Source organism: Lathyrus oleraceus, chromosome 1 (assembly GCF_024323335.1).
Source record: "Lathyrus oleraceus cultivar Zhongwan6 chromosome 1, CAAS_Psat_ZW6_1.0, whole genome shotgun sequence".
Classification (NCBI taxonomy): domain Eukaryota; kingdom Viridiplantae; phylum Streptophyta; class Magnoliopsida; order Fabales; family Fabaceae; genus Lathyrus; species Lathyrus oleraceus.
This window is the reverse complement of record NC_066579.1, coordinates 225,140,248-225,167,118: the sequence shown is the minus strand read 5'-3', so window position 1 is coordinate 225,167,118 and position 26,871 is coordinate 225,140,248. Positions and strand designations below refer to the sequence as shown.

The window sequence follows — 26,871 nt, the reverse complement described above, 5'->3', positions numbered from 1 at the left end:
TTTAACTCCGAATTAATACTGCTGATAGTGGATCTTCTTCCTGACTTGGTATGCCCCCAGAGTAGGTGATGTTGCACCGAACTGGGTTAACAATTACTTGTGCTTTTACCTTCTGCACGTTATAATTATGTCTGTTATAAAATAAGGTCAACCTGTAATGCTGTAACAGGTGATGTTCAAATCAATGTTGAGACATCATGCTGATAACTGTGCAGGCTCAACAGAAGTAAGTGCTATGTTTGATCTCTGCTGTGTCTTTGTACCAGATGGACAGAACTGGGTGTTCTTCCATTCTATGGTGATATAGTAGCAGATGTCGTGACATCTGTGAATGTGTGCATATCAGTACTGGGTTTTAATTTGTATAATTGTCTTGTTGTATTAGTAACAATGTTGGATCAGATGTCATTACTTGGAGTAGAACATCTGAACTCTGACTACACCAGAATTTCAGGTACTTCAACTACTCTCTATGAATTGTGGAAAGGGAGGAAACCTATTATCAAATACTTTCATGTGTTTGGAAGTAAATGTTACATTTTGGCTGATCATGAACAAAGAAGAAAGATGGATCCCAAGAGTGACTAAGGAATACTTCTGGGCTACTCTACAAACAACAACCTATAGAGTATTTAATTCCAGAACCAAAGTCATGATGGAATCTATTAATGTTTTGGTTGATGATTCAATCATAATGAAGGAAATTGATATCGAAGAAGATGTTGGAACATCATCTCAGATGAATGGTGCTCTAGAAGATGTACCAGACATTGAGTCCAATATTGAGTCTGTAGGTATAGAATCAGAGGTCAATTAAGCCAACGGGGTTCTTCTATCAGAATCCAGAAAGATCATTCTAAGGAGCTCATTATAGGGAATCTTAATGAGGGAGTAACCACTAGATCAAGAGGGGGTTGTATCCAATTCTTGCTTTGTCTCTAAGTTTGAACCTAAGAATGTGAAGGAGGCTTTAACTGATGAATTCTATATCAATGTTATACAAGAAAAATTGGGTCAATTCAAGAGGAATGAAGTATGGGACTTGGCTCCCAGGCCTGAAGGAACAAATGTCATTGGTACAAAATGGGTCTATAAGAATAAATCTGATGAAAAGGGAGTTTTCACCAGAAATAAGGCCAGACTTATGGCTCAAGGATACACTCAAATTAAAGGAGTAGATTTTGATGAGACCTATTCTCTAGTTGCCCGTCTTGAATCCATAAGACTGTTGTTAGGATGGAATGTATACTAAAGTTCAAACTATTTCAGATGGATGTGAAAAGTGCCTTTTTCAATGGGTACTTAAATGAAGAGGTGTATGTTGAACAACCCAAGGGGTTAATCGATCCTACTTTTCAAAATCATGTGTTCAAACTGAAGAAAGCTCTTTATGGGATAAACAAGCTCCTAGGGCTTGGTATGAAAGATTGGCATAGTTTCTTGTCAATAATGTCTACAGGAAATGAGGAATAGACAAGACCCTATTTGTTAAGGAGAAGAATGGCAAACTCATGATTTCTCAGATATATGTGTAGGTGTTTAATTGGCTGCATTATATGGTAAAACACTAATGTCTTGACTGATGTCATGACATGCATATGTGACTACTTTGTAGTTACTGCAGGACTAGCTAACACATGATTTATTGAATGTCAAACTGGACGTTGTGACATTCATACCTGTCAACAGATACTAAGGAATAGAACATCAGGAGTTCTGTTAGAACTTAGTATTCACTTGCAGTCTGGTTATCAAGGAAGAACCAGACCTGGCATAAGGCCTACTGACTGAATGTCAAACTGGATGTTGTGACATTCATCATTGACAGCAGCTACTGAAGATTGGGCAGAGTGGTGTTCTGCTATACTTCAGCATTTTACTTAGTTTGTTATTCAAGAGAATAACAGAACTAACTTAAGGCCAACTGTGTAAATGTTAAGTTGGACACTTTGACATTTACTAATGTAAGCTGGTACTGTAGTATGGTCATTTTGATCATGTACAGGTCAGCAGATTTGTACAGTCTGTTTTCTGGAAAAACAGACTCAGCATATGGACCTTGATGTCAAGCTGAATGTCGTGACATTCATTCCTGACAGCATATGCTAAATTGTAGGTTGTTCAGTTTTCTGTTACAGCTTTCTCAGGCTATTCTTTAGGAAGTCAACACCTTAGAGAAAATCCAGGAAATCAACAACCAAGCTACATTCAATGAACCTAACAAATAGCCTATTTGTTAGCAACCTAAATATTGAATTTGTGGGAACTTATGTGACCTAAAATTCAGGAAAATACAGGTGCAAAAGCCCAGGTGCTGCAATATAAAAAGGAAGGCATTCCTCCATTCAGTTTCAGGGATTTTGAGGCGTGAAGATTTAGTGTGTCCATCTTACTTCACTGCTGTATTTTTGTGAGTCTAGAATTAGACGTATCTTGTAAGGCAAGTCATTATCAAGTAGATGATTGCTTTGGCATAGGGTGTTCATTGAGTTGTAAGTGTTGTGTCACTCGAAGCTTTTAAGCGTGAGTGCTGTGTATCTTGGTTTAAGCTGTGAAGCATAACCAAGAGTTGTTTTTGAAGTGTGACTTCAAAGTGTTTTTAATATCACTGAGGTGATTGAGGGGGAGTGAGTAGGAACTCTGATCTTAGGTTAAGATTGAAATTGCATTGGGTAGGGATTAAGTGATAAGTTGTAAACGGGTGAGTTTAGCTTTGAATTGATACTACTAATAGTGGATTTCCTCCCTGGCTTGGTAGCCCCCAGATGTAGGTCATGTTGGACTGAACTGGGTGAACAATTACTTGTGTTATTTACTGCACTTACTGTTAAGTTCTGCATAATCCCTGTCTGTGCAGAATTGGATGTCATAACAACCAGTGTGACATCCAAAGTCTGATAACTAGAATTTCAATTGGTATCAGAGCAGGCACCCTGCCTGTGACGTTCTGGGTGAGATCTAGGGAAGTTACTTTCTAGTACCATGGACAAGGATTTAGGACACTCAAATAGACCACCCATGTTGGATGGCTCTAATTATGATGACTGGAAGCCTCGTATGATAGCCTTCTTAAGGTCTCTAGACAGCAAAGTCTGGAGAGCTGTCAACAAAGGATGGGAACATCCAATGAGGACAGGTGAAGATGGAGTCAGTGTGCAGATTCCTGAAGAAGAGTGGGACAAGGAGCAAGAGGCACTAGCTCTTGGAAATTCCAAGGCCTTGAATGCTTTGTTCAATGGAATCAGCAAGAACATCTTCAGACTAGTTCACCATTGTGAGCTAGCTAAGGAAGTTTGGGATACCCTCAAGGTAACTCATGAAGGTACTTCCAAGGTGAAGATGTCCAAACTTCAGATGCTGACAACCAAGTTTGAAAATCTGAAGATGAAGGAGGAAGAGACTATTCATGACTTTCACATGAATATTCTTGAAATTGCAAACACCTCTGGTGGACTAGGTGAGAAAATGACTGAAGAGAAACTTGTAAGAAAGATTCTCAGGTCCTTACCTAAGAGGTTTGCTATGAAGGTCACTGCCATAGAGGAGGCTCAGGACATCAGCAATATGAAGGTAGATGAGCTCATTGGTTCTCTCCAAACCTTTGAAATGGGCTTAGGTGAGTATGCTGAGAAGAAGAAAAGCATAGCCTTTATAACAAATGCTGAAGAGGAGTCAGAAGAAGGATATACAGGAGGTGATGAAAGTATATCAGAAGCCCTAGCCATGCTTGGGAGGCAATTCAACAAGTTCATGAAGAAGATTGATCAAAGAGGCAGACCTAATGTCAAGAACATCCCGTCTGACATTAAGAAAAGATCAACTTCTGAGGAGAAGTTCAACCATGGGAAGGGAATCCAGTGTCATGGCTGTGAAGGGTATGGACACGTCAGAGCTGAATGCCCTACTTACCTCAAATTGCAAAGTAAGGGGCTAGCTATCACATGGTCTGAAGGAGATTCTGAAAGTGAGTCTGAAGGAGAATCTGCCAAACATGTCACTGCACTAACCAGTGTGTGTGTCTCTGAAGATGACACAAGTGCAGATGAGCTGACAATTGATGAACTTGCTGCAGCATATAAGAAGCTGTGTACCACCAATGCAGAAGTGCGTGCACAAGGAGAAAAACAGAAGAAACTCATCAAGGAACTGGAAGATGAGAGACAGAAACAACTGTCTGCCATAGAGGGGCTAAAAGATGAGATAGCCCTGCTGACCTCCAAGCTGAACCAGATGACCAAATCCATCAGAATGATGAATAAGGGAACTGACACCTTGGAAGAAATTCTAAAGGTGGGTCAGCAATCTGGAACCAAATCTGGGCTAGGATTTGGAAAAAGAGCTGAACACAAACGCCCAAAGGCTAGAGTTCAGAAGTTCAAGCCGATGTCAAAGCCAATGTCTCAACATCGAGGAGCTAGGATGAATGATCATCAGAAGAGAATATACCTGAATTGGAGGTGTCACCACTGTGGCAGGCTTGGACATATAAAAGCCTTCTGCTACTGGATTCATGGCTTCCCTAACAGAGCCTCACATGTCAGACCTAAGCATAACACACGTAAGCGATGTGTTCCCATTAAGAAGCAACAATGGTATGCTAGGATAGCTCACACTGCCCTAAGGGCCTCTTCCAGAGAAGACTAGTACTTTGACAGTGGATGTTCAAGACATATGACTGGTATGGAAAATCTACTGGTAGACATTCAACCTCACACCACCAGCTATGTGACTTTTGATGATGGGGCCAAAGGAAAAATAAGAGGTGTGGGCACACTGGACTGTTCTGGAGTGCCAAAACTGAACAATGTGCTGTTAGTAAGAGGACTAACTGCAAACCTCATCAGCATAAGTCAGCTGTGTGATCAAGGGTTTCATGTTCAGTTCACTAAGGAGCTGTGCATCGTGACAAGTGGTGACAATCAGGAAGTTATGAGAGGAACCAGGTCCAAAGACAACTGCTACCTGTGGGAACCTGATCTCTCTAACTTTTCCACAACATGTTCCTCAGCCAAGGAAGAACAGGAGGTAAAGCTGTGGCATAGAAGACTTGGACATCTCCACTTACGGGGAATGAAGAAGATCATATCCAAGGAAGCAGTCAGAGGAATGCCAAAGCTTCTGATTGATGAAGGAAGAGTCTGTGGAGAATGCCAAGTGGGCAAGCAAACCAAGATGTCACACCCAAAGCTGGGACATTCCACAACCTCCAGAGTTCTGGAGCTGCTGCACATGGACCTAATGGGACCTATGCAGGTTGAAAGTCTTGGTGGGAAGAAGTATGCCTACGTGGTGGTTGATGACCATTCCAGATACACGTGGATAAGCTTCATCAGAGAGAAGTCAGATGCATTTGATGTCTTCAAAGATCTGTGCATAAGACTTCAAAGGGAAAAGGACAGTTGTGTGGTCCGGATTAGAAGTGATCATGGTACTGAATTCAAGAACTCCAAGTTTGATGAGTTCTGCTCGTCTGAAGGAATAAGCCATGAGTTCTCCTCACCTATAACTCCTCAGCAGAATGGAATAGTTGAAAGAAAAAATAGAACTATTCAAGAATCTGCCAGAGCAATGATTCATGCAAAGAAGCTCCCTATGCACTTTTGGGCTGAAGCAATGAATACCGCGTGCTATGTTCACAACAGAGTCACCTTGAGAAAAGGAACCTCCTCCACTCTGTATGAAATATGGAAGGGTAGAAAACCCACTGTGAAGTACTTTCATATTTTTGGAAGTAAATGCTACATCCTCACAGATCGTGAACAGAGAAGGAAGCTAGATCCCAAAAGTGATGAAGGCGTATTTCTGGGATACTCCACTAACAGCAGAGCCTATAGAGTGTTCAACTACAGGACCAATGTCCTGATGGAGTCCATAAATGTCATTGTGGATGATAAAGAGGAAGGAACCGATGTCATGGAGGATGTTGAAACATTCCTCGACAGTCAAATTGACAGTCCAGTCAAGCCTGAAGGAGTACAGGAACCTCCTCCTGATTGTGAAGTAGAGGCAACCACCAAAGTGCCATCTATCAGAATTCAGAAAGACCACCCTAAGGATCTTATCATAGGGGATCCCACCAGTGGTGTAACCACCAGGTCAAGAGGAATAAACTCAAATTCCTGCTTTGTTTCCAAGGTTGAACCAAAGAATGTGAAAGAAGCCCTGACTGATGAATACTGGATCATTGCCATGCAAGAGGAACTCGAGCAGTTCACAAGGCATGAAGTATGGGAGCTGGTTCCAAGACCTGAAGGGTCCAACATCATTGGTACCAAGTGGATCTACAAAAACAAATCTGATGAGAAAGGAGTAATTACTAGAAATAAAGCAAGACTAGTAGCTCAAGGATACACTCAAGTTGAAGGAGTAGACTTTGATGAGACATTTGCTCCTGTGGCTAGACTTGAGTCCATCAGATTGCTGTTGGGGGTAGCATGCATCCTAAAGTTTAAGCTATTCCAAATGGATGTGAAGAGTGCATTCTTGAATGGCTACCTGAATGAAGAAGTCTATGTGGAACAACCCAAAGGGCTCTGTGATCCTAACCAACCTGAGCATGTATACAAGTTGAAGAAAGCTTTGTATGGGTTGAAGCAAGCACCCAGAGCTTGGTATGAAAGGTTAACCGAATTTCTGACCTCAAATGGATACAGAAAGGGGGGCATAGATAAAACCTTGTTTGTGAAGGATGATGAAGGCAAAATCATGATAGCTCAAATCTATGTTGATGATATAGTCTTTGGTGGAATGTCAGAACAAATGGTTAACAAATTTGTTCACCAGATGCAGTCTGAGTTTGAAATGAGTCTAGTGGGAGAACTGACCTATTTCCTTGGAATGCAAGTAAACCAAATGGAGGACTCTATGTTTCTCTCCCAAAGCAAGTATGCCAAGAACATAGTTAAGAAGTTTGGTATGGACCATGCCAGGCACAAGAGGACTCCAGCTCCTACTCATCTGAAGTTAACCAAAGATGATGGAGGGCCTAGTGTGGATCAATGCCTGTACAGGAGCATGATAGGTAGTCTGCTGTATCTAACTGCTAGTAGACCTGATATCTCTTATGCAGTTGGAGTGTGTGCCAGATACCAAGCAGAGCCCAAGGTGAGTCACTTGAATCAAGTCAAAAGGATTCTCAAGTACATCAATGGGACATGTGACTATGGGATGCTGTACTCACATGGGTCTGAGCCTGTCCTAACTGGGTACTGTGATGCTGATTGGGCTGGAAGTGCTGATGACAGAAAAAGCACATCAGGTGGATGTTTCTTCTTAGGAGAAAACCTCATATCATGGTTCAGCAAGAAGCAGAATTGTGTCTCTCTGTCCACTGCAGAGGCTGAATACATAGCTGCTGGAAGCAGCTGCTCCCAATTGGTGTGGATGAAACAAATGCTCACTGAGTACAATGTCACTCAAAATGTCATGACATTGTTCTGTGATAATCTCAGTGCCATCAACATCTCCAAGAATCCCATCCAACACAGCAGGACCAAACATATTGACATTAGGCACCACTTCATCAGAGATCTGGTGGAAGACAAGGTGATCACTTTGGAACATGTAGCCACAGATCTTCAACTGGCTGACATATTTACAAAGGCTCTGGATGCTACTCAGTTTGAAAACTTAAGGAGCAAACTGGGAATATGTCTCTCTGAGACCTTATAGCAACCACTGATGTTTGGGATAAATTGTTTGATACCTCTGCCTATTGAACAATTTGTACTAGGCTATGATTGGTCAACAGATCATAGCTATGCTGCTTGCAACAAGGGTGGATACAAGAAGGTAAGGAGACACCCTACAGAGAGAAGGTCACTGTACCTGCAGGAGTTCAAGGATGTTGTTCATGCAGGAGTGGTTCTGGATGTCAGAAACAAAATCATGGCATCTGATATGGTGGTACCTACTGTTAAGCAAAAGTGGGTGATCACTTGATCGAAGCTGTGAAGCAAGATCAAGTGGATGTTAACTTGGTTGAAACTGTGAAGTAAAACCAAGTCTGGGACTCTGTCATTGTGCTCTGACAATGTTGTTGGCTTTGGCAACATTTGTGACTAAAAGGGGGAGTAATAACCATCCATCCCTGACAAACAGAGTAAGTCTCTACAACAGACTCTCATGACAGATCTGAAGATTCCCCCCCTGCAGCAGATATTGAAGTTTAGGTGCAACTTCTAATATGTGTGTGCTGCTAAGTGAAGTTTTTATTTAACTTCCATGTGTGTGAGTGTGCTGCCACTCTGAGTGTTTTTAGCTAGTATTATTTCCTGCTAGGTGAGTGTTTCCGCTGCTATGAACTCTGTTATGGGGATCAAAAGTGTTTTAGCCAAAAATTTGCCAAAGGGGGAGTTTGTAGGTGTTTAATTGGCTGCATTATATGGTAAAACACTAATGTCTTGACTGATGTCATGACATGCATATGTGACTACTTTGTAGTTACTGCAGGACTAGCTAACACAGGATTTATTGAATGTCAAACTGGACGTTGTGACATTCATACCTGTCAACAGATACTAAGGAATAGAACATCAGGAGTTCTGTTAGAACTTAGTATTCACTTGCAGTCTGGTTATCAAGGAAGAACCAGACCTGGCATAAGGCCTACTGACTGAATGTCAAACTGGATGTTGTGACATTCATCATTGACAGCAGCTACTGAAGATTGGGCAGAGTGGTGTTCTGCTATACTTCAGCATTTTACTTAGTTTGTTATTCAAGAGAATAACAGAACTAACTTAAGGCCAACTGTGTAAATGTTAAGTTGGACACTTTGACATTTACTAATGTAAGCTGGTACTGTAGTATGGTCATTTTGATCATGTACAGGTCAGCAGATTTGTACAGTCTGTTTTCTGGAAAAACAGACTCAGCATATGGACCTTGATGTCAAGCTGAATGTCGTGACATTCATTCCTGACAGCATATGCTAAATTGTAGGTTGTTCAGTTTTCTGTTACAACTTTCTCAGGCTATTCTTTAGGAAGTCAACAGCTTAGAGAAAATCCAGGAAATCAACAACCAAGCTACATTCAATGAACCTAACAAATAGCCTATTTGTTAGCAACCTAAATATTGAATTTGTGGGAACTTATGTGACCTAAAATTCAGGAAAATACAGGTGCAAAAGCCCAGGTGCTGCAATATAAAAAGGAAGGCATTCCTCCATTCAGTTTCAGAGATTTTGAGGCGTGAAGATTTAGTGTGTCCATCTTACTTCACTGCTGTATTTTTGTGAGTCTAGAATTAGACGTATCTTGTAAGGCAAGTCATTATCAAGTAGATGATTGCTTTGGCATAGGGTGTTCATTGAGTTGTAAGTGTTGTGTCACTCGAAGCTTTTAAGCGTGAGTGCTGTGTATCTTGGTTTAAGCTGTGAAGCATAACCAAGAGTTGTTTTTGAAGTGTGACTTCAAAGTGTTTTTAATATCACTGAGGTGATTGAGGGGGAGTGAGTAGGAACTCTGATCTTAGGTTAAGATTGAAATTGCATTGGGTAGGGATTAAGTGATAAGTTGTAAACGGGTGAGTTTAGCTTTGAATTGATACTACTAATAGTGGATTTCCTCCCTGGCTTGGTAGCCCCCAGATGTAGGTCATGTTGGACTGAACTGGGTGAACAATTACTTGTGTTATTTACTACACTTACTGTTAAGTTCTGCATAATCCCTGTCTGTGCAGAATTGGATGTCATAACAACCAGTGTGACATCCAAAGTCTGATAACTAGAATTTCAATATGTGTATGACATTGTGTTTGGTGGAATGTCAAGTGAGATGGTTCAACATTTTGTCAAGAAGATGCAATCTAAATTTGAGATGAGTCTTATTGGTGAATTAACCTATTTTCTTGGTCTTCAAATGAAGTAGATGGATGATTCTATCTTCATCTCTCGAAGTAAGTATGCCAAGAACATAATGAATAAGTTTGGTATGGAGAATGCTAGTTACAAGAGGACACCTGCACCTACTCATTTGAAGTTATCTAAAGATGAAAAAGGAGTTAATATGGATCAAAGTTTGTACAGGAGCATGATTGGTAGCCTGTTATACCTTACAACTAGCAGACCTGACATCACATTTGTTATAGGTGTTTGTGCAAGATATCAAGTTGAGCCCAAAATGAGTCACATCAATCAAGTGAAGAGATATCTAAAGTACATCAATGGTACAAATGACTATGGCATGTTATACTCTCATGGATCTAATTCCATACTTGTAGGGTACTGTGATGTAGATTTGGCAAGTATTGATGTGATAGGAAAAACACTTCAGGAGGTTGCTTCTTCTTAAGGAACAATCTTATATCTTGGTTCAGCAAGAAGCAAAAATGTGTGTCCTTATCCATTGCTAAGACTGAGTATATTGCAGCAAGAAGCAGCTGTTCTCAGTTGATTTGGAAGAAGCAAATGTTAAAAAAGAATAATGTCATACACAATGTCATGACATTATATTGTGACAACATGAGTGCTATAAATATCTCCAAAAAACCTATTCAACACAGCATGATAAAGTACATTGACATCCATAATCATTTTATCAAGGATCTTGTTAAAGACAAGGTTATTACCCTTGAGCATGTGGCCACTGAGAAGCAACTGGCTGATATTTTCACTAAGGCATTGAACACAAATCAATTTGAAAAACTAAGGGGTGAAATTGAAATTTTCATTTTTGAGGAATTATAACAATTATTTTTATTTAAGCGTGCAATAAAAACTTTCTCTTCCCTCCATGCATTGGTGCACGCTACTCAAAGGAAATCATTACAAAGTTTCCTCATTTGTTTTCAAACATGCTATATTATTATTTCCATATATTCCTTCGTTTTAGTTCATGCTATTCTCATAAATTTCCTCTTCTTTGTGCTTACCTATTTCCATATAAAATCCTCTTCCAAGCTATTTTCAAGATGTCGGAATAATCTACTTCAACGTCTCAAAGAATAACTCAGCTTCATCCCCTACGAAAGTTAGGGTTTCTTCCTCTACTACAATGGTGACCCCCTCCGAGATGATGTTTGATGTAGTTCCTTTGTCAATGATTCCATGCCATATCCCTGTTCAAAAGAAGGCAAGAACTTCATATGCAAAGAAGGCTAAGGTAACTGCTGTGAATAAGTCTCCCAAACCATATGTTGTTGTCAATAAAGCTCATTCTATGACAAGTCTTTATGTTGAACCTATTCAATATGCTAATGTTGAATATAATGTCAACACTTCTACTAAAGAGGCTATTGGGTCAAAAACTGTTAGTAAAGTGGAACCCTCTGGTTCATCTGTATCAGAAAAGGTAAACCCTAGTGTGAGTGAGGCTAAAAAAGTTTCCATTGATAGATGTATCTGAAGGTTAGTGTCAAATATTCTGAAGGAAGCTAGGTCTGGTGATGTGTCGGATGTTACAACATCATTGGCCCAAGCTGATCATCCAGCTGAAACCACCCATTAAAACCCTATTGGTGGTTGTGATAATAACTCCATCTCAAATGAGTCTGATAAAGCTAACCCTGTGTCTGTGACTATTGAGGAGAAGAAATATGTGTATGGTGAGGAGGAAAACCCTAGTAGAAGGAAAGAAAAATCCATTATCATTGTGAATGTTGATGAGTTGGACTCGAATGAAGAACCCATTGCTAAAAATCTGGCCACTGGCATTGCCAAGAGGCTGAATAATAGAAGAGGCAAGGTTGTGATAAATGAAGGCATGCCCTCTAAGATTGCCAAGAAGAAATATGTTGTTAGTCCCACCAAAAGCTGGAGAAAAGTTGTGGCTCCTACTAGGAACAGGAAGGAGATCTCTTCTAGTGAATCTGATTATGATGTTAAACATGATGTTCAGGACATCACCCCCACAAAAGAAACTAGTGGTGAAAAAGATACCTGTGAATATTCCTGAGGCGCCTTTAGATAATATCTCATTCCACTTTGTCGATAATGTGGAGAGATGGAGCTTGGACAAGATGCACTTGAGTGCAAGGAAGTTATGAAACTCATTGAACATGCAGGTTTGATGAAAAGTGTTACAAGCTTTGGAAAATACTATGAGGTGCTAGTGAAGGAACTTATTGTAAACATACCTGCTGACTGTGATGACAATAGAAGCAAGGAATTTAAAAAAGTTTTTGTGAGAGGAAAATGTGTGGAATTTTCACCTAATGTGATTAATAGGTATATGGGCATATGTGAAGATGAACAACCTGAGATAGAGGTGACTGACAACCAGGTTTGCAAAGAAAATACTGTAAAACAGGTTGTACAATGGCCTAGAAAAGGAAAGCTTCCAGTTGGAAAGCTAAGTGTAATGTATGAAATCCTTCACAGGATTGGTGCTTCTAACAGGGTTCCCACAAACCATACATCAACCATTACCACTGGATTAGGGAAGTTCATCTATGTAGTTGGTACCAAGACCAACTTTGATTTTGGAGATTATGTTTTTGAACAAACATTAAAGCATGCTAGTACTTGTGTAGTGAAGATGCCCATTGCATTTCCTTCACTTATATGTGGAATCATTCTCAGTTAACACCCAGGTATCCTGAATAGTGTTGACGCTAATAGCAAGAGGGAATCTCCTATTTATCTTCACTACAGGTTATTTGCAGGGACATATGTCCCAGATATTGTCTAGAGATCTGGCGAAGAGTCTACCAGTTCAACCTCCAAGGCTAGTCTGATTGTTAAATTAAAAGACACCTATAAAGCTTTGGATGATACTATCAAGACCTACACTGAAAGAAAGACCAGGCTTGAAAGACTGATCAAATCTTTGGCTGAAGAGAGTCCTGGTGAGAATGTGGCCGGTGATTATGAAGAAGGAGATGAGGAAGAAGAGGATGTTGTTGTTGGTGCTACCTCTACAGATGAATCATATGCTTCTGCTGACATCTGAGCTGCTTGTTTTTCTATTTGATTTTGTATGTTTTTTTTGTGGGCCTTTGCCCTGAATATTGCACCTTTGTGTCCCATGGTCTGTACCTCTAACTCACATGTTCTGCTACTGCTTTGCTCTATTATTTTGTTTCCGTTGAAGAATGTATGCTTGGTTCGTTGCCACTTTTCACCTTATCTGCACCGCCTGCCAAGTGTTCGTAAAAACGATGACACGTATTTGTGCATAACTCCAAGCTGTAGTAACCAACAATACATTGGCTCCCCCTAAGTTTTCAGTTTGATTTCGGCATATTGGACATTTCCAACCACAATAGTTACATGTTAACTCCATCTTGGAGGATGATACAACTATAGAAGTTGTTAGTTTCATATCTCAAGAAATCTGTAAGGATCATCCTGACCATATCGAAAACGGATTTGCCCTTGTATCCAACAAACTTATACGCACTGCAAGCGTTACCACAACAACATACGGAAGCAGAACAACGACTTTACAATCTCCAGGCTTCAAAACTCAATTCTGATCTCTCCGTTTCTAACACTAAAGGAACTCAGAGGTGCGATACGATATAAACAACAACTCAACATATTATTGACAACAATAACGTTTCCGCACTTGGTAACATTTTGAACTGAGGATATCATTATAAATTCAAACTTTTTATAACTTTCATACCTCTAACTCACATGTTCTGCTACTGCTTTGCTCTATTATTTTGTTGCCATTGAAGAATGTATGCTTGGTTTGTCATATTATTGCTAAAAAGGGGGAGTAGATAGTGTAGAGTTGTGGTCTTGAATATTTTTTATGCCTTGTGTTCTATGTGTGAAGGTTGTTTCTTTAAGGGGAGTATGTTTCCTGTGTCACAGAGGGAGTAGTTTCTGTGTTGCTGATCATGACATTCAGGGGGAGTTTGATCTGTTTGTGGTTAGGCTATTGTGTGTTTGCTGTGATGTCAGACAAAATGTCTTGACATTTTGTTTTAGAGAATTTCTTCTCTGAATGAGGCTTGGAGTTTGAGAGTTTATTTCTCTCTATGTGTTTTCTGTGAGGCTGGGTTTCTACTTATTTCTACTGCGTGTTCCTCTTATATGTCTTGGTGTTATACCAAGTGTTTGATTGTATGGTTGTGCCCTTGTGATTATTGCTGATGTTTTATCTTTTCTCCAACTATATGATGCAAATGTTGTTTTAGCCAAAAATTCCAAAGGGGGAGATTGTTTGGTCTGTGTTTTTCTGATTGATTATAATTTTTTTAAAACATGTATCTCAACAAGATGTTAAGCAAGATGTCTTGACATGTTGATCAGACATCTTTGCAGGTTTTATTTTACTTCTTGGAAGACTTATTTTATTATGAGATCATATATGTGTAGGATGATGTAATATGAAGTATCCCTTGAAATATTTGATCAATTGTTAAAGAAACTTGTCGAAGAAGTTACACAAGATATCCTAGATGAATTAGAGTTTCCAAGGCAAACAAACTTCAAATTCTTGATGATTTCTTGATCAAAATGGCATGTGAAGATCATGGGGATCCATATATGATGCTTAGAGCCAATGTGAACCATTTCTTGATTGAACTCCTTGCATTGGGGGTCTCAAACCCTAGATATAAGCTTGATAAAGCATGAGTGAGCACACACACTACCTACAAAAATAACAAACTATACATTGACATATTTTTGGTCTTGATTTGACATTCTGTGATATAGACTATTTGGAAAATATAAAAGAAATTTATTTTTAGACGGGATGCTTGACGATTACTCACTGGATGTGCTCGATTATAAGTCTAATTTGGAAATGGGTCCATGCTTAGGCTCTAGGTTTTGTTGTTTCTCTAGTTGACTGGGAGCAAGACCCATTATAATGGCTAGGCATTTATAAGTGGGTTGGACGGTCAACTTCCCTCCTTTGATTTGCGCTTTGTGCAGGTGGTCTTGCTTTTCTTTCTCCAGCTTGCTTCTCAAAAGTTTTGGTGTATCCTTCACTTTTGGTTGCTCGAGTGGTTGGTCTGGTTGGCTTGTGTTTTTTCTTTTTTGACAGAATTATTTTTTTAAATTGTTTTTGTCATTAATTTTTCTAGGTTTGTTCCTTGCTTAGCATTTCTGGTGTTTTATTTCTTTTGTATATTTTGTAAACTTTATTTCTTTTCTTAATTACATATCGTTTCTGTTTGGCTATTAAAAAAGCATTCTCACACTAAAACTAACTTTTATATTATTTTATTCAGATTTTTGTTATTTTATTTCATTTAAAAAAATTAATACTATATATTGTTGTAAATATAATATTCAATACACAATCTTACCAATAAATTTTGGGCTGTAAAGTGTCAAAATAACTTTTTGCCAAATATTTGTTAGCTAGGTAGAATTCTCTAGTTACCTTATTTGAGAATTAATTTAAAATATATTTATTTTCTCATATTTACGACAAATGTAAGAAATATTTTTGTTTTAGTTTAATGAATTCTATATAAACAACAATTAGGATTCTTCAAAATATTAAAAATCATTTGTCTCTCATCTTCCATGCTCCATTTCCCATTCTAATTGCACCAATCTCTTAAGGTGATACATGAATTTCTCTTCTCTTCCTCATATCTATTTCTTTTCTTTAACTTTTACATTTTCATATTCTCTTATGAAAATCATTATTGTCTTTTTTGGTTTTTTTTGTTGTTGTTGTCTTTAGGGTGCTCCTTTGAAGAAAGTTATAAGAAAGGTAATTTCCATAAATCTACAATAAGATCATCAAAACAATAATGATAGTTGATGAAATAATGATAGTTGATGTTTTGAAAATAATGGCAATTCTTCCGATGTTGGTTGTGTTTAAATGCTATACGTTTAAGAAAATAAAATATATTGAAAATTATGTGACATTTGTGTATTGAAAATTTATGTGACATTTGTGTGTAGTTCTTTTTTCATTTAACTTATGCTATCTACTCTTTTTTAAAAGTTTTTTTTCTTTTTAAAACTAGACATTTCGAGATTACTTTTTATTATAAAATTCATTTGTTAACCTTTAAATTTATATAAAAGTAAATGTATTAATATTGTTATTCTTTCAAAAAAGATTAATTTTGATGCACTTTAATTTTTTTAACCGTAATAAGATATATATAAATATAAAAGTGGGATACAAAAAGAAAAATTAGAAAAGAACGGTCACAAAAAGACAAAAGATGTACCAAAATTTATCGGATAAAAAAATAATACAACCAATAACAAAAATCGGAAAAAAAAAACACTAAAAAAAACTAAAACCCAAGTAGCAACTACAATGAGTCAAAATCAGAATAAAGTTAGAGGTCTCCAAATTAGACCAACATCAACCAAACCAATCTAATGAAACACTTTAAGTGCTAAGAAAAATCATCTCTATAAAGGCCATTTTAATTAAAGTTCTTTTTTTATCAATGGCCATAAGAAATAATGATTTTAATAATATAAAAATATTTTTATAAAATAATAAATAAGTATACTACTCTTATTATTAATTATGATTAATTATAATTTAACCCCCCTATTTTTACATACTTACGAAAATGAACTCCATTTAAAAATCACACAGTTTTTCTCACTTCCTTAAATTTATAAACTCAAAATTGATAGTATAATATATTGAAAATGACATGACATAAGATGTAACGATGTAAAATTTTAAAAAATTATGAAGATAAAAGAAAATTTTCCAAAAACTTCAGTTTGAATTTTAAAATTATTAGTCATATGTAAAAAGCTAATCCATTGAAATGATTCTAATCATTAGATTAAATATGTTCTATCAATAAATATATGTTACATCGCCAATTCTTTTAGTGAAAATTTGAGAAATATATGTTATATCAATAAAAACGGAGTGATTTTAAAATGTTAGACCAATTTCTATTAAACATGTACAGATAGGGGTCTGAAATGGTAATTAAGCTTATTAATTAAGATGTCAACTTATTATTATTATATTTAAAACTAAGTTAACATTTTGGATTTTAAAATATATTTAATAACTTAAAGCAAAGGTAATTATAATATTACTTTATGAAAACAATTGATTATTAATAAATAAAAAGAAATACATAAATGTAATTGATTTTGTTTGATATTACTTTCTACTTTAATATTTATTTTTGATTATTTTTTATTTATATTTTATTTATATAATTATTTTTTCTTTTTATTATTAATGTAATGAACAACATCAGCTAACATTTATTATATTTCTTTGACTAATTTTATTTTATGTTTGAAAAAAACTCAACCTTATAGTAATTATTTAGCTATTATTATTATTGTTATTATTATTATTATTATTATTATTTATTATTAGTAGTAATAGTAATATTATTATTATAGGAAATTATGTTTACAACTTGTAATTATAAGAAATTATTATTATTATTAATTTTAATTAAAGTTAACCAAGTGCAGCCCTAGTAATTACAACTTGTAAGCTGTGTCCTATCATGTCCAGTGTTGCTAAGGAAAATGAGGAATCTGAGGTATGTTATAATATTCTATATTATTAGATTTATCCATTTAGATCTCTATTCAATCAGATAAATTTAGTAATATTATTACATAATCATACAAATGAAGAAATATATATATATATATATATATATATATATATATATATATATATATATATATATATATATATATATATAGATATAGATATAGATATATATATATATATATATATATATATATATATATATATATATATATATATATATATATATATATATATATATATATATACTTTTTCTTTCCTAAACCGAACGTATTCAATTGATTTTAATTTTCTTTTTTAAATGTTTAGAAGAAAGCATACCTCGTTTTTGAACTTGAGGATGGTTCTATTGAAGAAGTAGAAGAAGAGGCTATATTCAAAGAAGTTAGTCGTCGAATATTAGAAGAACAAACTCCTGAGGAGATTTCTAGGATAATTGATTTGTGTGAAAATATCACAAAGGTATGTGATGATATTATTTTCTAAAAAGATTCTTTTTAGTCAAGGCAGTTTTAAGCTTTTTTTTTAAAGTTTGTGTAGGTTAATTGGAATTTAATCCTGGATAAATAAATAAAATTATATTTAGTCATTGTTTTAACGATGTCAGATGTGTTATAAAGTTTTATTTAATTATAATTATGTAAGTTTTATTTAATTTAATAATTTATCTTATATACTTTTAAAGACGATCATACTATTTTAATATATAAGTCGAAATGAGTTAAAATTGTATTTTTGGGTACTATGACGTTTGTAAAAGAAGTGGAGGACAAAAATATTTTTTGGATTGCAAATGGCTCTTGGGGAAGATCATTGATAGCTCTTGTAATTTGATTTGAATGTTTAATCCGGTTTGTTCGTTTTTAAAAAAAAATATTGATAGATCTTGCACCTTCACATATTAATATCATAATTCTATCATTTTAATTAATCAATAACGGATCGAAATTTTAACTTAATATAAAATGATTGTGACTATTTCTTCTTCTGTTGATGACTTGTAATCCTGCAGTCTTGTTGGCTTGAGGTCTAACATTTTCCACTTTAGTGTAGATATTGAATGGTGCTTTTCTAGAAATTTAATTTTTGTCTTATTAAATTTTGATAGTATAATTTTTTTATCTTGTTTTTTTGGTATTGCTTGTGTCCATATATATATATATATATATATATATATATATATATATATATATATATATATATATATATATATATATATATATATATATATATATATATATATATATATATATATATATATATATATATATATATATATATATATATATATATATATATATATATATATATATATATATATATATATATATATATATATATATATTTATTTATTTATTTATTTATTTTAATTTGTTAATATTATTTTTTCTTTTGAACAAAATACTTTGTCTGTTGACTTATATTTATGATGAGTTTTTCGCAGGAAAAGAAATTGGAGCCTGACACAAACAAAATTACTGATGATCCACGTATGAGACTTCTAAATAAATTACATGCTAAGAAAGAGAAAGAACTAAAAGAGAAGATGAACTTTAAGGTATGATATATTGCAATATTTTATTTCCATTAATATTTATGCACAAATAATATAATTCTTAAAAATGGTCACCTTGTGTAAAAAGTCAAATTAATGTTCATTAAAAAAATTGTCATTAATTAGTATGTCACCTATTAGTAAATAATAATAAACTTTCTTAGTTTTTTATATAAATAATTAAAAATTAAGTTCATGTGTCTAAGGATGATGAAGTAGTAAAGGAATCAAAGGAAGAACCTTCAGTTGATGACTTGCTTTCATTTATTAATGGAAATGATGAAGGAGGTATGTCTTTTGCTCTAACTATTTTTTCAAATTTTATTTATAAATTTTTTAATTTTATTTTTTAGTATATGAATTTATTTAATTTGTTAATAATGAGGTACAAGATTTTTGAAGTAAATTATTGCGATTTGAGAAGATAAATTTTTTTAACTTTGGATAATAAAATTTTGCAAGATGTTAAAAATATTTTGATATTTTTATAACTTTGGATAAAAATATTTGTTTTCAAAATTCACACAATTTTTCATTTAAAAATTTACTATCTCCTGTTAATAAGTCAAATTAATAAGACATTTATAAAATTTATAAAATAAGAATAAATAATATTTCACAAAATAAACATGTACCACACTTTATTATATATACTTAATTTGAGATGAAAGATTCAATTATTTCGTGGTTTATTTTATTGATATAAAAGGTGCTAGAAAAGCAAAGAAGAAAAAGAAAACCAAAAGAACAAAATGCCATTCTTCAAAGAATGCAAATGAAGATTCTAATGAGGTTAGACTCTACAAGTATTTTTTGGTCTTTGACATTAAATTTTGTTTTTAAAGTGTTATATTTTTTCATTGAAAATTTTAATTTTATGATGACATTTTTTTATTATGCCTAGAAATCTACTTCTCAAGATCATGCTACCACTCCCAAGGATGAGCTTAGTGAAGATGATTTTGATCCTGCATTGAAGGAAAAGCTTGATAGGTTAGATGCATTTTTTTTAACTTTACCTAATTACTTAAAAATTTGCTAAAACCTATGGATGTTTTTAATATGAACCTTAAATTTTTTTTGAATGAATGTTTATATGTATACTAAAATTATGAAAAGGATAGAGTTGTCAATCTAATTGTTGAACATATTTTTCTCTTTAATTTTCATTAATTAGTTATGTTTATTTTTATACAGGGAGGTGGAAGAATTTGCAAGAATATTAAATTTAGATCGGTCTGAAAGAATAAAAATGTTTAATTAATTTGGGACAAAATAAAAGACTTGTACCAATGAATAATATGTTGTAAACTTCTACAAACATAACAATGGTTCAATATGTGAATTTAAAGAAGGGATAGCTACTTAGAGTTTGGTATTTCGTCAATATCTTTTGATTGTGATAGTTTCGTATCACTTGCAATTAAATTGTCAAACTTATATTTTATAAGTTTTTTTTTTATTAAAATTGAGTATCCAATCAATTATAGAACCTTTCAAAGTATTCTACAAGAAAATCAAATCATTTTCGATTACAAACAAAAGCTTGATGAAATATTATTTTAAATTGTTTTGAACAGTATAAAAATTTGTTTAACATGTGAAAAACAAATGACCATCCCAACCACCTAAAAAATATATACCATAAAACCAACACTACCACACAGGTGAAAAACAAATGAGAAATCGATATTACAATACCTTTTAAAAAAAACAAGACATCTAAGTTGGGTCCAAGAAGACTTACGCTTAAATATGCTATTTCTCAAAGAAACTTATTAAAGAGAAATTGTCAAGAAAAGACGATCACTTTGGACGTAGCCCAACAAAATTAGATGCAAGACGTAGCATAGCTTGATACATCATATTCAAAGGAAGAAAAGAATAGAATTTAGCCTCAAGGAGGGAGCTATAAGCTTATTTAATCGAATAAACCAATCTTTCTCAATCCTTCACCACCAACAATTGGTCTCTGGCAAAAGAGTTACCCTCTGCAGAAACTGAAAAGATACATCCACAAACTTTTCCTACAAAAAAAAATAATCTTTTCCACTAACAATTCCACCTAACCAAACCCCCTTCAAGTACGACAACCTCAGTCACCTTTCTACCATGATGGAAACCTACAAGATAAAGCCTCTGAAACCTATATCTTATGGGAATAGCCCCCAGCTAAGGATCATCCCATAAGGAAGTAAGGAGACCAAACTTAACTTTCCTTTGATGACCCTCTAAAAACTAGTCTGAAGAGTCTCCTACTTTAGACCTCAAGAGAGATAGATATCATTTTTTCTCAAAGATGAGGTAGAGCAAAAGTTTTAAGACTAACCTCCATGAGAGAAAAAACAACCTAGACCCCATATCTTTCCAAAATGACATCCATCCATAGCCCAAAGGCAAGAGATATCAACCTTCAATCCAATTTACCAATCAATGCCAAATTTGAAAGTGAAGAAAACAAACAACCAATCTTTCTATTTGTGATTCTGTGTAATATACATGTAATCGTGGTTTTGATGATGACAAAAAGAAAAAAAATCAAAACTATCATAAGCATTATCAAGGAAGAAAAAATATATTAAAGTAAATAAAAAAGCAAGAAGTTTCTGATGTTTGGTGCTACAAAATAAAATGGAAGATTAAAATCAAAGGAATCAAAATTTACACAATCTCGCATGTGATCCTTTACCTTAGTTGCTTTTTATCTATTTAGAATCATTAGTTTGTAATATTAAGTTTGAGTAGCTCTCAATGTACTAAAGTAATGCACACACGTATACTTAAACTTTTTTTCTTTCTAAAACATTATTTATTTTCAAAATATTCTTAAGAATGATTTTGGCCAAAGACTAATTGATTATGAAGCTTATTTAATCAGTTAGGAAGGAAAATTTTCTCTAATCGATTAGGAAACTTCTTTAATCTATTATAGAGAAAAATTTCCAAATAACTGATTAATATTCCTTTTAATTGATTGCACTCTGAATCTGGAAAGTTCTTTCATAATTTGCTAAATCATAATAGATTAGAGTTGTAGTCTAATTGATTATGATGTTGTTCTGGCCCACATCATAGTTGTTAGTGGTACTCTTGAGAGGGAAAATTCTTGGGGACTATAATAGGTGGTATGGTTTAAGATCGAACAAATATATATTATGATGTGTTCTTTCTTTTCCCCCGTCTCTTTAATTTTTCATTTATTTATTCTTCTATGCTTTATATCTGCTTCACCTTTTTTCTTAAAATCAATTAAGTAAAATGAACCGTTTTATTAAAAGTTTGAAAATTTTAATCACAATTTACCCTTTTCTTATATTTTAAGTCACTTGGTCAACAAATGGCATCATAGTGTAAGTCTTGTTTCAATACTAGTCGTCTCAAGAGGAAGGACAACTTCAAACAATAATTTTAAGAATGGTCTTTCAATGAACAAACCTCCACCGTTTGAGTGTAAAAGATATATTTTGTGGAAATCTATAATAAAAAAAATTCTTAAAACTTTTTACTCTTAAAACGTAGAAATCTTAGGACCTAGGAAAAAAAAGTAAAAAAGTACCACACAATTTGAATGCCAAGTATTTGATAACTAGGTTATAAGTATTTTGAATATAATTATGTATTAAATTATAACACTGCAAAAGAAATGTGAGACACTCTTAAAATGATCTTTCAAGATATTACTGAGATCAAAAGGGAGACAATGGAGACATTACATCCAGAGTCTAAGATACCTAAAACTTTTGAAGAAAACCTTCAAGATTAACTCTCTCATAAGATTAACTCTCTAAAAACTCATGGTAGCCATTCCAAAAATTGTTTATCGAACAAAATATTTGGATTTTTAAACTGGTGTTAAAAATTTAGAGGAACCATAGTTTTAAAATATGAGGATCTATATTATGGAAATTTGGTTGTTTTATTTGATAAATTACAAGAAATCTTGCCTGAGCTAAAAGTATCATATGAAACTCAAATTCAAAGAAAAATATTTACTAAAATATAATATTCATAATTATAAAGAAGAGAACAAAAGAGTCTTCACAAAAGGAAATGACGAATCGACTCATATGATGAATTCAAATAAGATGATAGCAGTATAGACTCAACTGATTAATCAAAGCAAGATAATGAAGTTAACTTATGTCTTATTGTAGACTACAAAGAAGATGAGGTAAGGAAAGCTAAATGTGAATTTTCCTTTCATGAATTATTTTCTATATGTAAGAATCTTAATAAAAAAAACTAGAAAATTAAAAGATATCATATCCAGTTCTAAAAAATATATTACATCTCTTTAAAATGAAAATGATAAACTAATCGAGGAAATGCATCAACTTAGAAAACATGTTTTACGTGTTAATTATGTTTCTTTTCTGTCTAATAATATGGATAAGTATATAGATTGTGAGAATTGACCATAAAGTTGAATATCTACATGAAACCCTTGGTAAATTTATGAAAGGTCGAGATAGTTTAGATATGATTCTATATGATAAAAAAGGAACCTATAATAAAGTAGATATAGGTTATAAATATGATAATGATAATAATATCAAATCCTTTAATAAATCTTGTCATGATAAAAGAAATTTTAATCTTAAAATGTTTTAAGAGTACATATGGTAGTAAAATGATCATATTACTCATTATTGATATAAGAAAAATCATGAAATGAAATGGAACTCGTATGCTTCATCTCACCTCTTTTAAAAAGGACATGATTCTAATATGAATTATTCACACTCTACTAATGCAAGAGGAACCAAACAAATTTGGATACCAATGATTAAAAACTAAAGTTATATTGTAGGTACGTTTTTACAGCATCATGCTCCAATTAGTGAAATAATAGTAGTTGTTCAAAACATTCATCTATGAATTTTATCAAATTTCTATTATTTGTTCCAAAATAGGGAGGTGACACCTCCTAAAGAGATTCCTTAAAAGAGTTATCAGGAAGAGAGCTATAGAAAAAGAAGAATTTTTTTTTCTTCACACTAAAAAAGTTCAAAGAAATGTTATCTTTGAAAAAGAAAAAGTTAATGCTTCCCAAAATGAAAAAGAGAAAAAGGGTCACTTTAAATCATTGTGTGAATGTAAGCAAAAGGAAAGCCATTTGGTAAAAACAAATATAAGGAATTTCCTTATGTATTTCTAACAAATGTTAAATATATCTTAAATATTTAAATTAAAAATGTTTTAAATCTAATCACCAATAACTTTTTTAAGTATTTGCCAAAAAGTATAAAATAAAGCCTTTTCATTACATAAAAAGGGTGGAGCAAAAAGGAATTGAACTAAAGATCAAAGCAAGTCTAAAATGGCACAAGAAAATTATTTTCTCTCACTCTAATTGATTAAACTTTAGGGTTAATTATCAATTAGAACTATTCAAAGTTCAAAAAATACACCTTGTAATTGATTAGACCCTCTATAAAATCTATTATAATTTGAATCTTCATTATAATCGATTGTTAATGCTTTTTAACCGATTGCATTAAATTCATCTAATCAATTAGAGCAAGAAATGACGATCAAAACCTGTCTATAAAAGGCATGTTTTCCTTCATTACTTCTCTTTATAGTAAACAAATTATGCAAACTGCAATTCTCAGAAGCAAGCCCTAGCTCTCCTCAGATCTCAGCCAGCTAGAAAAAACGATTGAAAAGAGCATTATACAAAACCAAAAAGCACAAGCATGCAAAAGGTAAAGATATAAATAAAAATAAATGTTGTTTATAAACTGAGGCTATAAGGCTCGACAAAAATCTTACAGGTACAAATAAAAACAAAGAAAAGGGAAACAAAAGACCCTTAAACATCAACGCATGGCCTCGAAGCACCCGAGACACCTCCTTCATCCTCTGTAAAAACCTCTATGAAGGGATCCAACTAATCAGTAGTAACAGAAAGGTCAAGATAAAGTTCTTGCTCCTACAACAACATTTGATCCAAGACCCTATACACAACATCCACAGTCTATAGAAGGGATTCTTGAGATTTATGTCGTGCAACAACCACTTCCTCCTCGAGACCTCTCAAAGCATTTATCCGACCATTCATTTTCTTCCGAAGAACTTTCCGATCCGATTTGAACGCCCGACACACTTTTGTCGCTTCTTCAGAAGTCTTATTCCAATATTTCTCTCCCTCATCAAGAGAAGCCTTTAGCCTCGTTATCTGAGCAGTCAAAGTGGGCGGAAGACCATACTGATCTACCTCTTTCCATAAAGAGTCGGTAGACTCATCCTTTTCTCGTAGTTCAACCAACTCCTTCTCAGCTTCGGCATTTCCCCACTCCAGGGCCTCACGTTTCTCCCTTAACTCGTCCCACTCCCTTGAAAGGTCGCTAGAACCCAGTACATCCTTCTAACCAACACCTACCATAGAAACCAAGGGTCCGAACCTTAATAAGGTACGAGAAGCATATGCAAACACTACGCCAAAAACTGGAATAGACAGCGCCCCTTAGAGGGCGCTTTATTACAAAAGCGCACTCTAAAGTGAAGAGAAAAATAAGGAGCATACTATTGGAATAGACAGCGCACTTTAGAGGGCGCTTTTGTAACAAAGCGCACTCTAAAGTGAAGCGAAAAAATAATGAGGAAATGGAGGGACACCAATAGAGGACGCTTTATTGAAAGCGCCCTCTAAGGGTAACCTTAGAGGGCGCTTTTGAAAAAGTGCTCTCTATGTACATGTACATTTCCAGTTTAGAAGGCGCTTTTGGAAAGCCTTAGAGAGCGCTTTTAGAAGCGCCCTCTTAGGCCCCCTTTAGAGGGCGCTTTTGTAACAAAGCGCCCTCTAAAGTGAAGCCAAAAAAAAATAATGAGGAAATGGAGGGACAACAATAGAGGGCGCTTTAGTGAAAGCGCCCTCTAAGGTTACCCTTAGAGGGCGCTTTTAAAAAAGCGCTCTCTAAGTCCATGTACATTTCCAGTTTAGAAGGCGCTTTTGGAAAGCCTTAGAGAGCGCTTTCAGAAGCGCCCTCTTAGGCCCCCTTTAGAGGGCACTTTTTTTACAAAAGCGCCCTCTAAGGTCCCCTTTAGTAAACATTAAAATTATAACATATACTGCATGTCTCTTTATTTTCCCTCTCTACAAGCTATTTCCTTTACGTAACTGGGTTTTCTCTCTACTGCGTCCACCGTCTACTGCGATTACTCTCGTTCTCCGTTCGTTCTCCCTCCCTCACCGTCGTCGTCGCCGTCGCCTTTTTCTGCTGCTGCGTTCACGTTCACGTCCACCGTCACTGTTCACTTTCTTCTCCATCGTTACCGTCACCTTGAAGGTATTTCTCTTCTCCATCTTTACCGTTCACTTTCTTCATGTGTTTGATTAGGGCATTTTCTAAACTTAGTTTTACATTTTGTGCATTATGTTGATTAATGTTGTTTAGGGCAAACTGAGTTTTTTATTTCTGATTGAAAACTGATATCATTTGAAGTGTGTTTGAGCTTGTGCTTGGAAGTTTGATGATTATGGATGCAAGTTTGTTCATGTTCCAAACACCATAAGTTTGCATTGGTCTTTTGCATGCAGTAGGTGTGTGTGAGTTTGCATTGGTCTTTTGCATGCAGTAGGTCTTTTGCATGAGAAATGGAAGGTATATGAATGTGTTCACGTATTGAATCATTGTCTTACTTGGGTCTTATTGAATCATTTCTATATTACAGATAAAATGGCTAACCAAGATGATACCCATGACGCGAATGGATTACGTAACAATGTTGAAAAAGAAATCAAACGAGGATTGACGGTTATGAAGTCAATCATTCGTGCAAGAGACAAGGGTGTAAAATTTGAAGTACATTGGAGTGCTGAAGACCAACTAATTGAGCCTAACGGTTTAATGTTGGCAAGTTACATTGGTTTCCTTGTTCGACAAC

General features: G+C 34.4%; 3 protein-coding genes across 3 annotated transcripts; all 3 read left to right on the top strand.

Moving 5' to 3' along the window:
* Positions 1 to 655: 655 nt before the first annotated feature.
* LOC127100901 (uncharacterized mitochondrial protein AtMg00820-like) lies at positions 656 to 1,252 on the top strand. The gene is made up of 2 exons (XM_051038211.1): positions 656 to 808; positions 965 to 1,252. Exons 1-2 carry the CDS (start codon positions 656 to 658, stop codon positions 1,250 to 1,252), a joined length of 441 nt encoding a protein of 146 aa, XP_050894168.1.
* A 10,693-nt stretch (positions 1,253 to 11,945) lies between these two features.
* Positions 11,946 to 12,893, top strand: LOC127100891 (uncharacterized). The gene is made up of 2 exons (XM_051038200.1): positions 11,946 to 12,470; positions 12,633 to 12,893. The coding sequence occupies exons 1-2, from the start codon at positions 11,946 to 11,948 to the stop codon at positions 12,891 to 12,893; spliced, it is 786 nt and encodes a 261-aa protein (XP_050894157.1).
* A 2,489-nt stretch (positions 12,894 to 15,382) lies between these two features.
* Positions 15,383 to 20,327, top strand: LOC127115627 (SKP1-like protein 21). Its single transcript, XM_051047128.1, has 9 exons — positions 15,383 to 15,475; positions 15,600 to 15,629; positions 17,342 to 17,412; positions 17,736 to 17,888; positions 18,871 to 18,984; positions 19,188 to 19,269; positions 19,691 to 19,773; positions 19,886 to 19,974; positions 20,179 to 20,327. Exons 3-9 carry the CDS (start codon positions 17,377 to 17,379, stop codon positions 20,243 to 20,245), a joined length of 624 nt encoding a protein of 207 aa, XP_050903085.1. The 5' UTR covers positions 15,383 to 15,475; positions 15,600 to 15,629; positions 17,342 to 17,376; the 3' UTR covers positions 20,246 to 20,327.
* Positions 20,328 to 26,871: the final 6,544 nt, after the last annotated feature.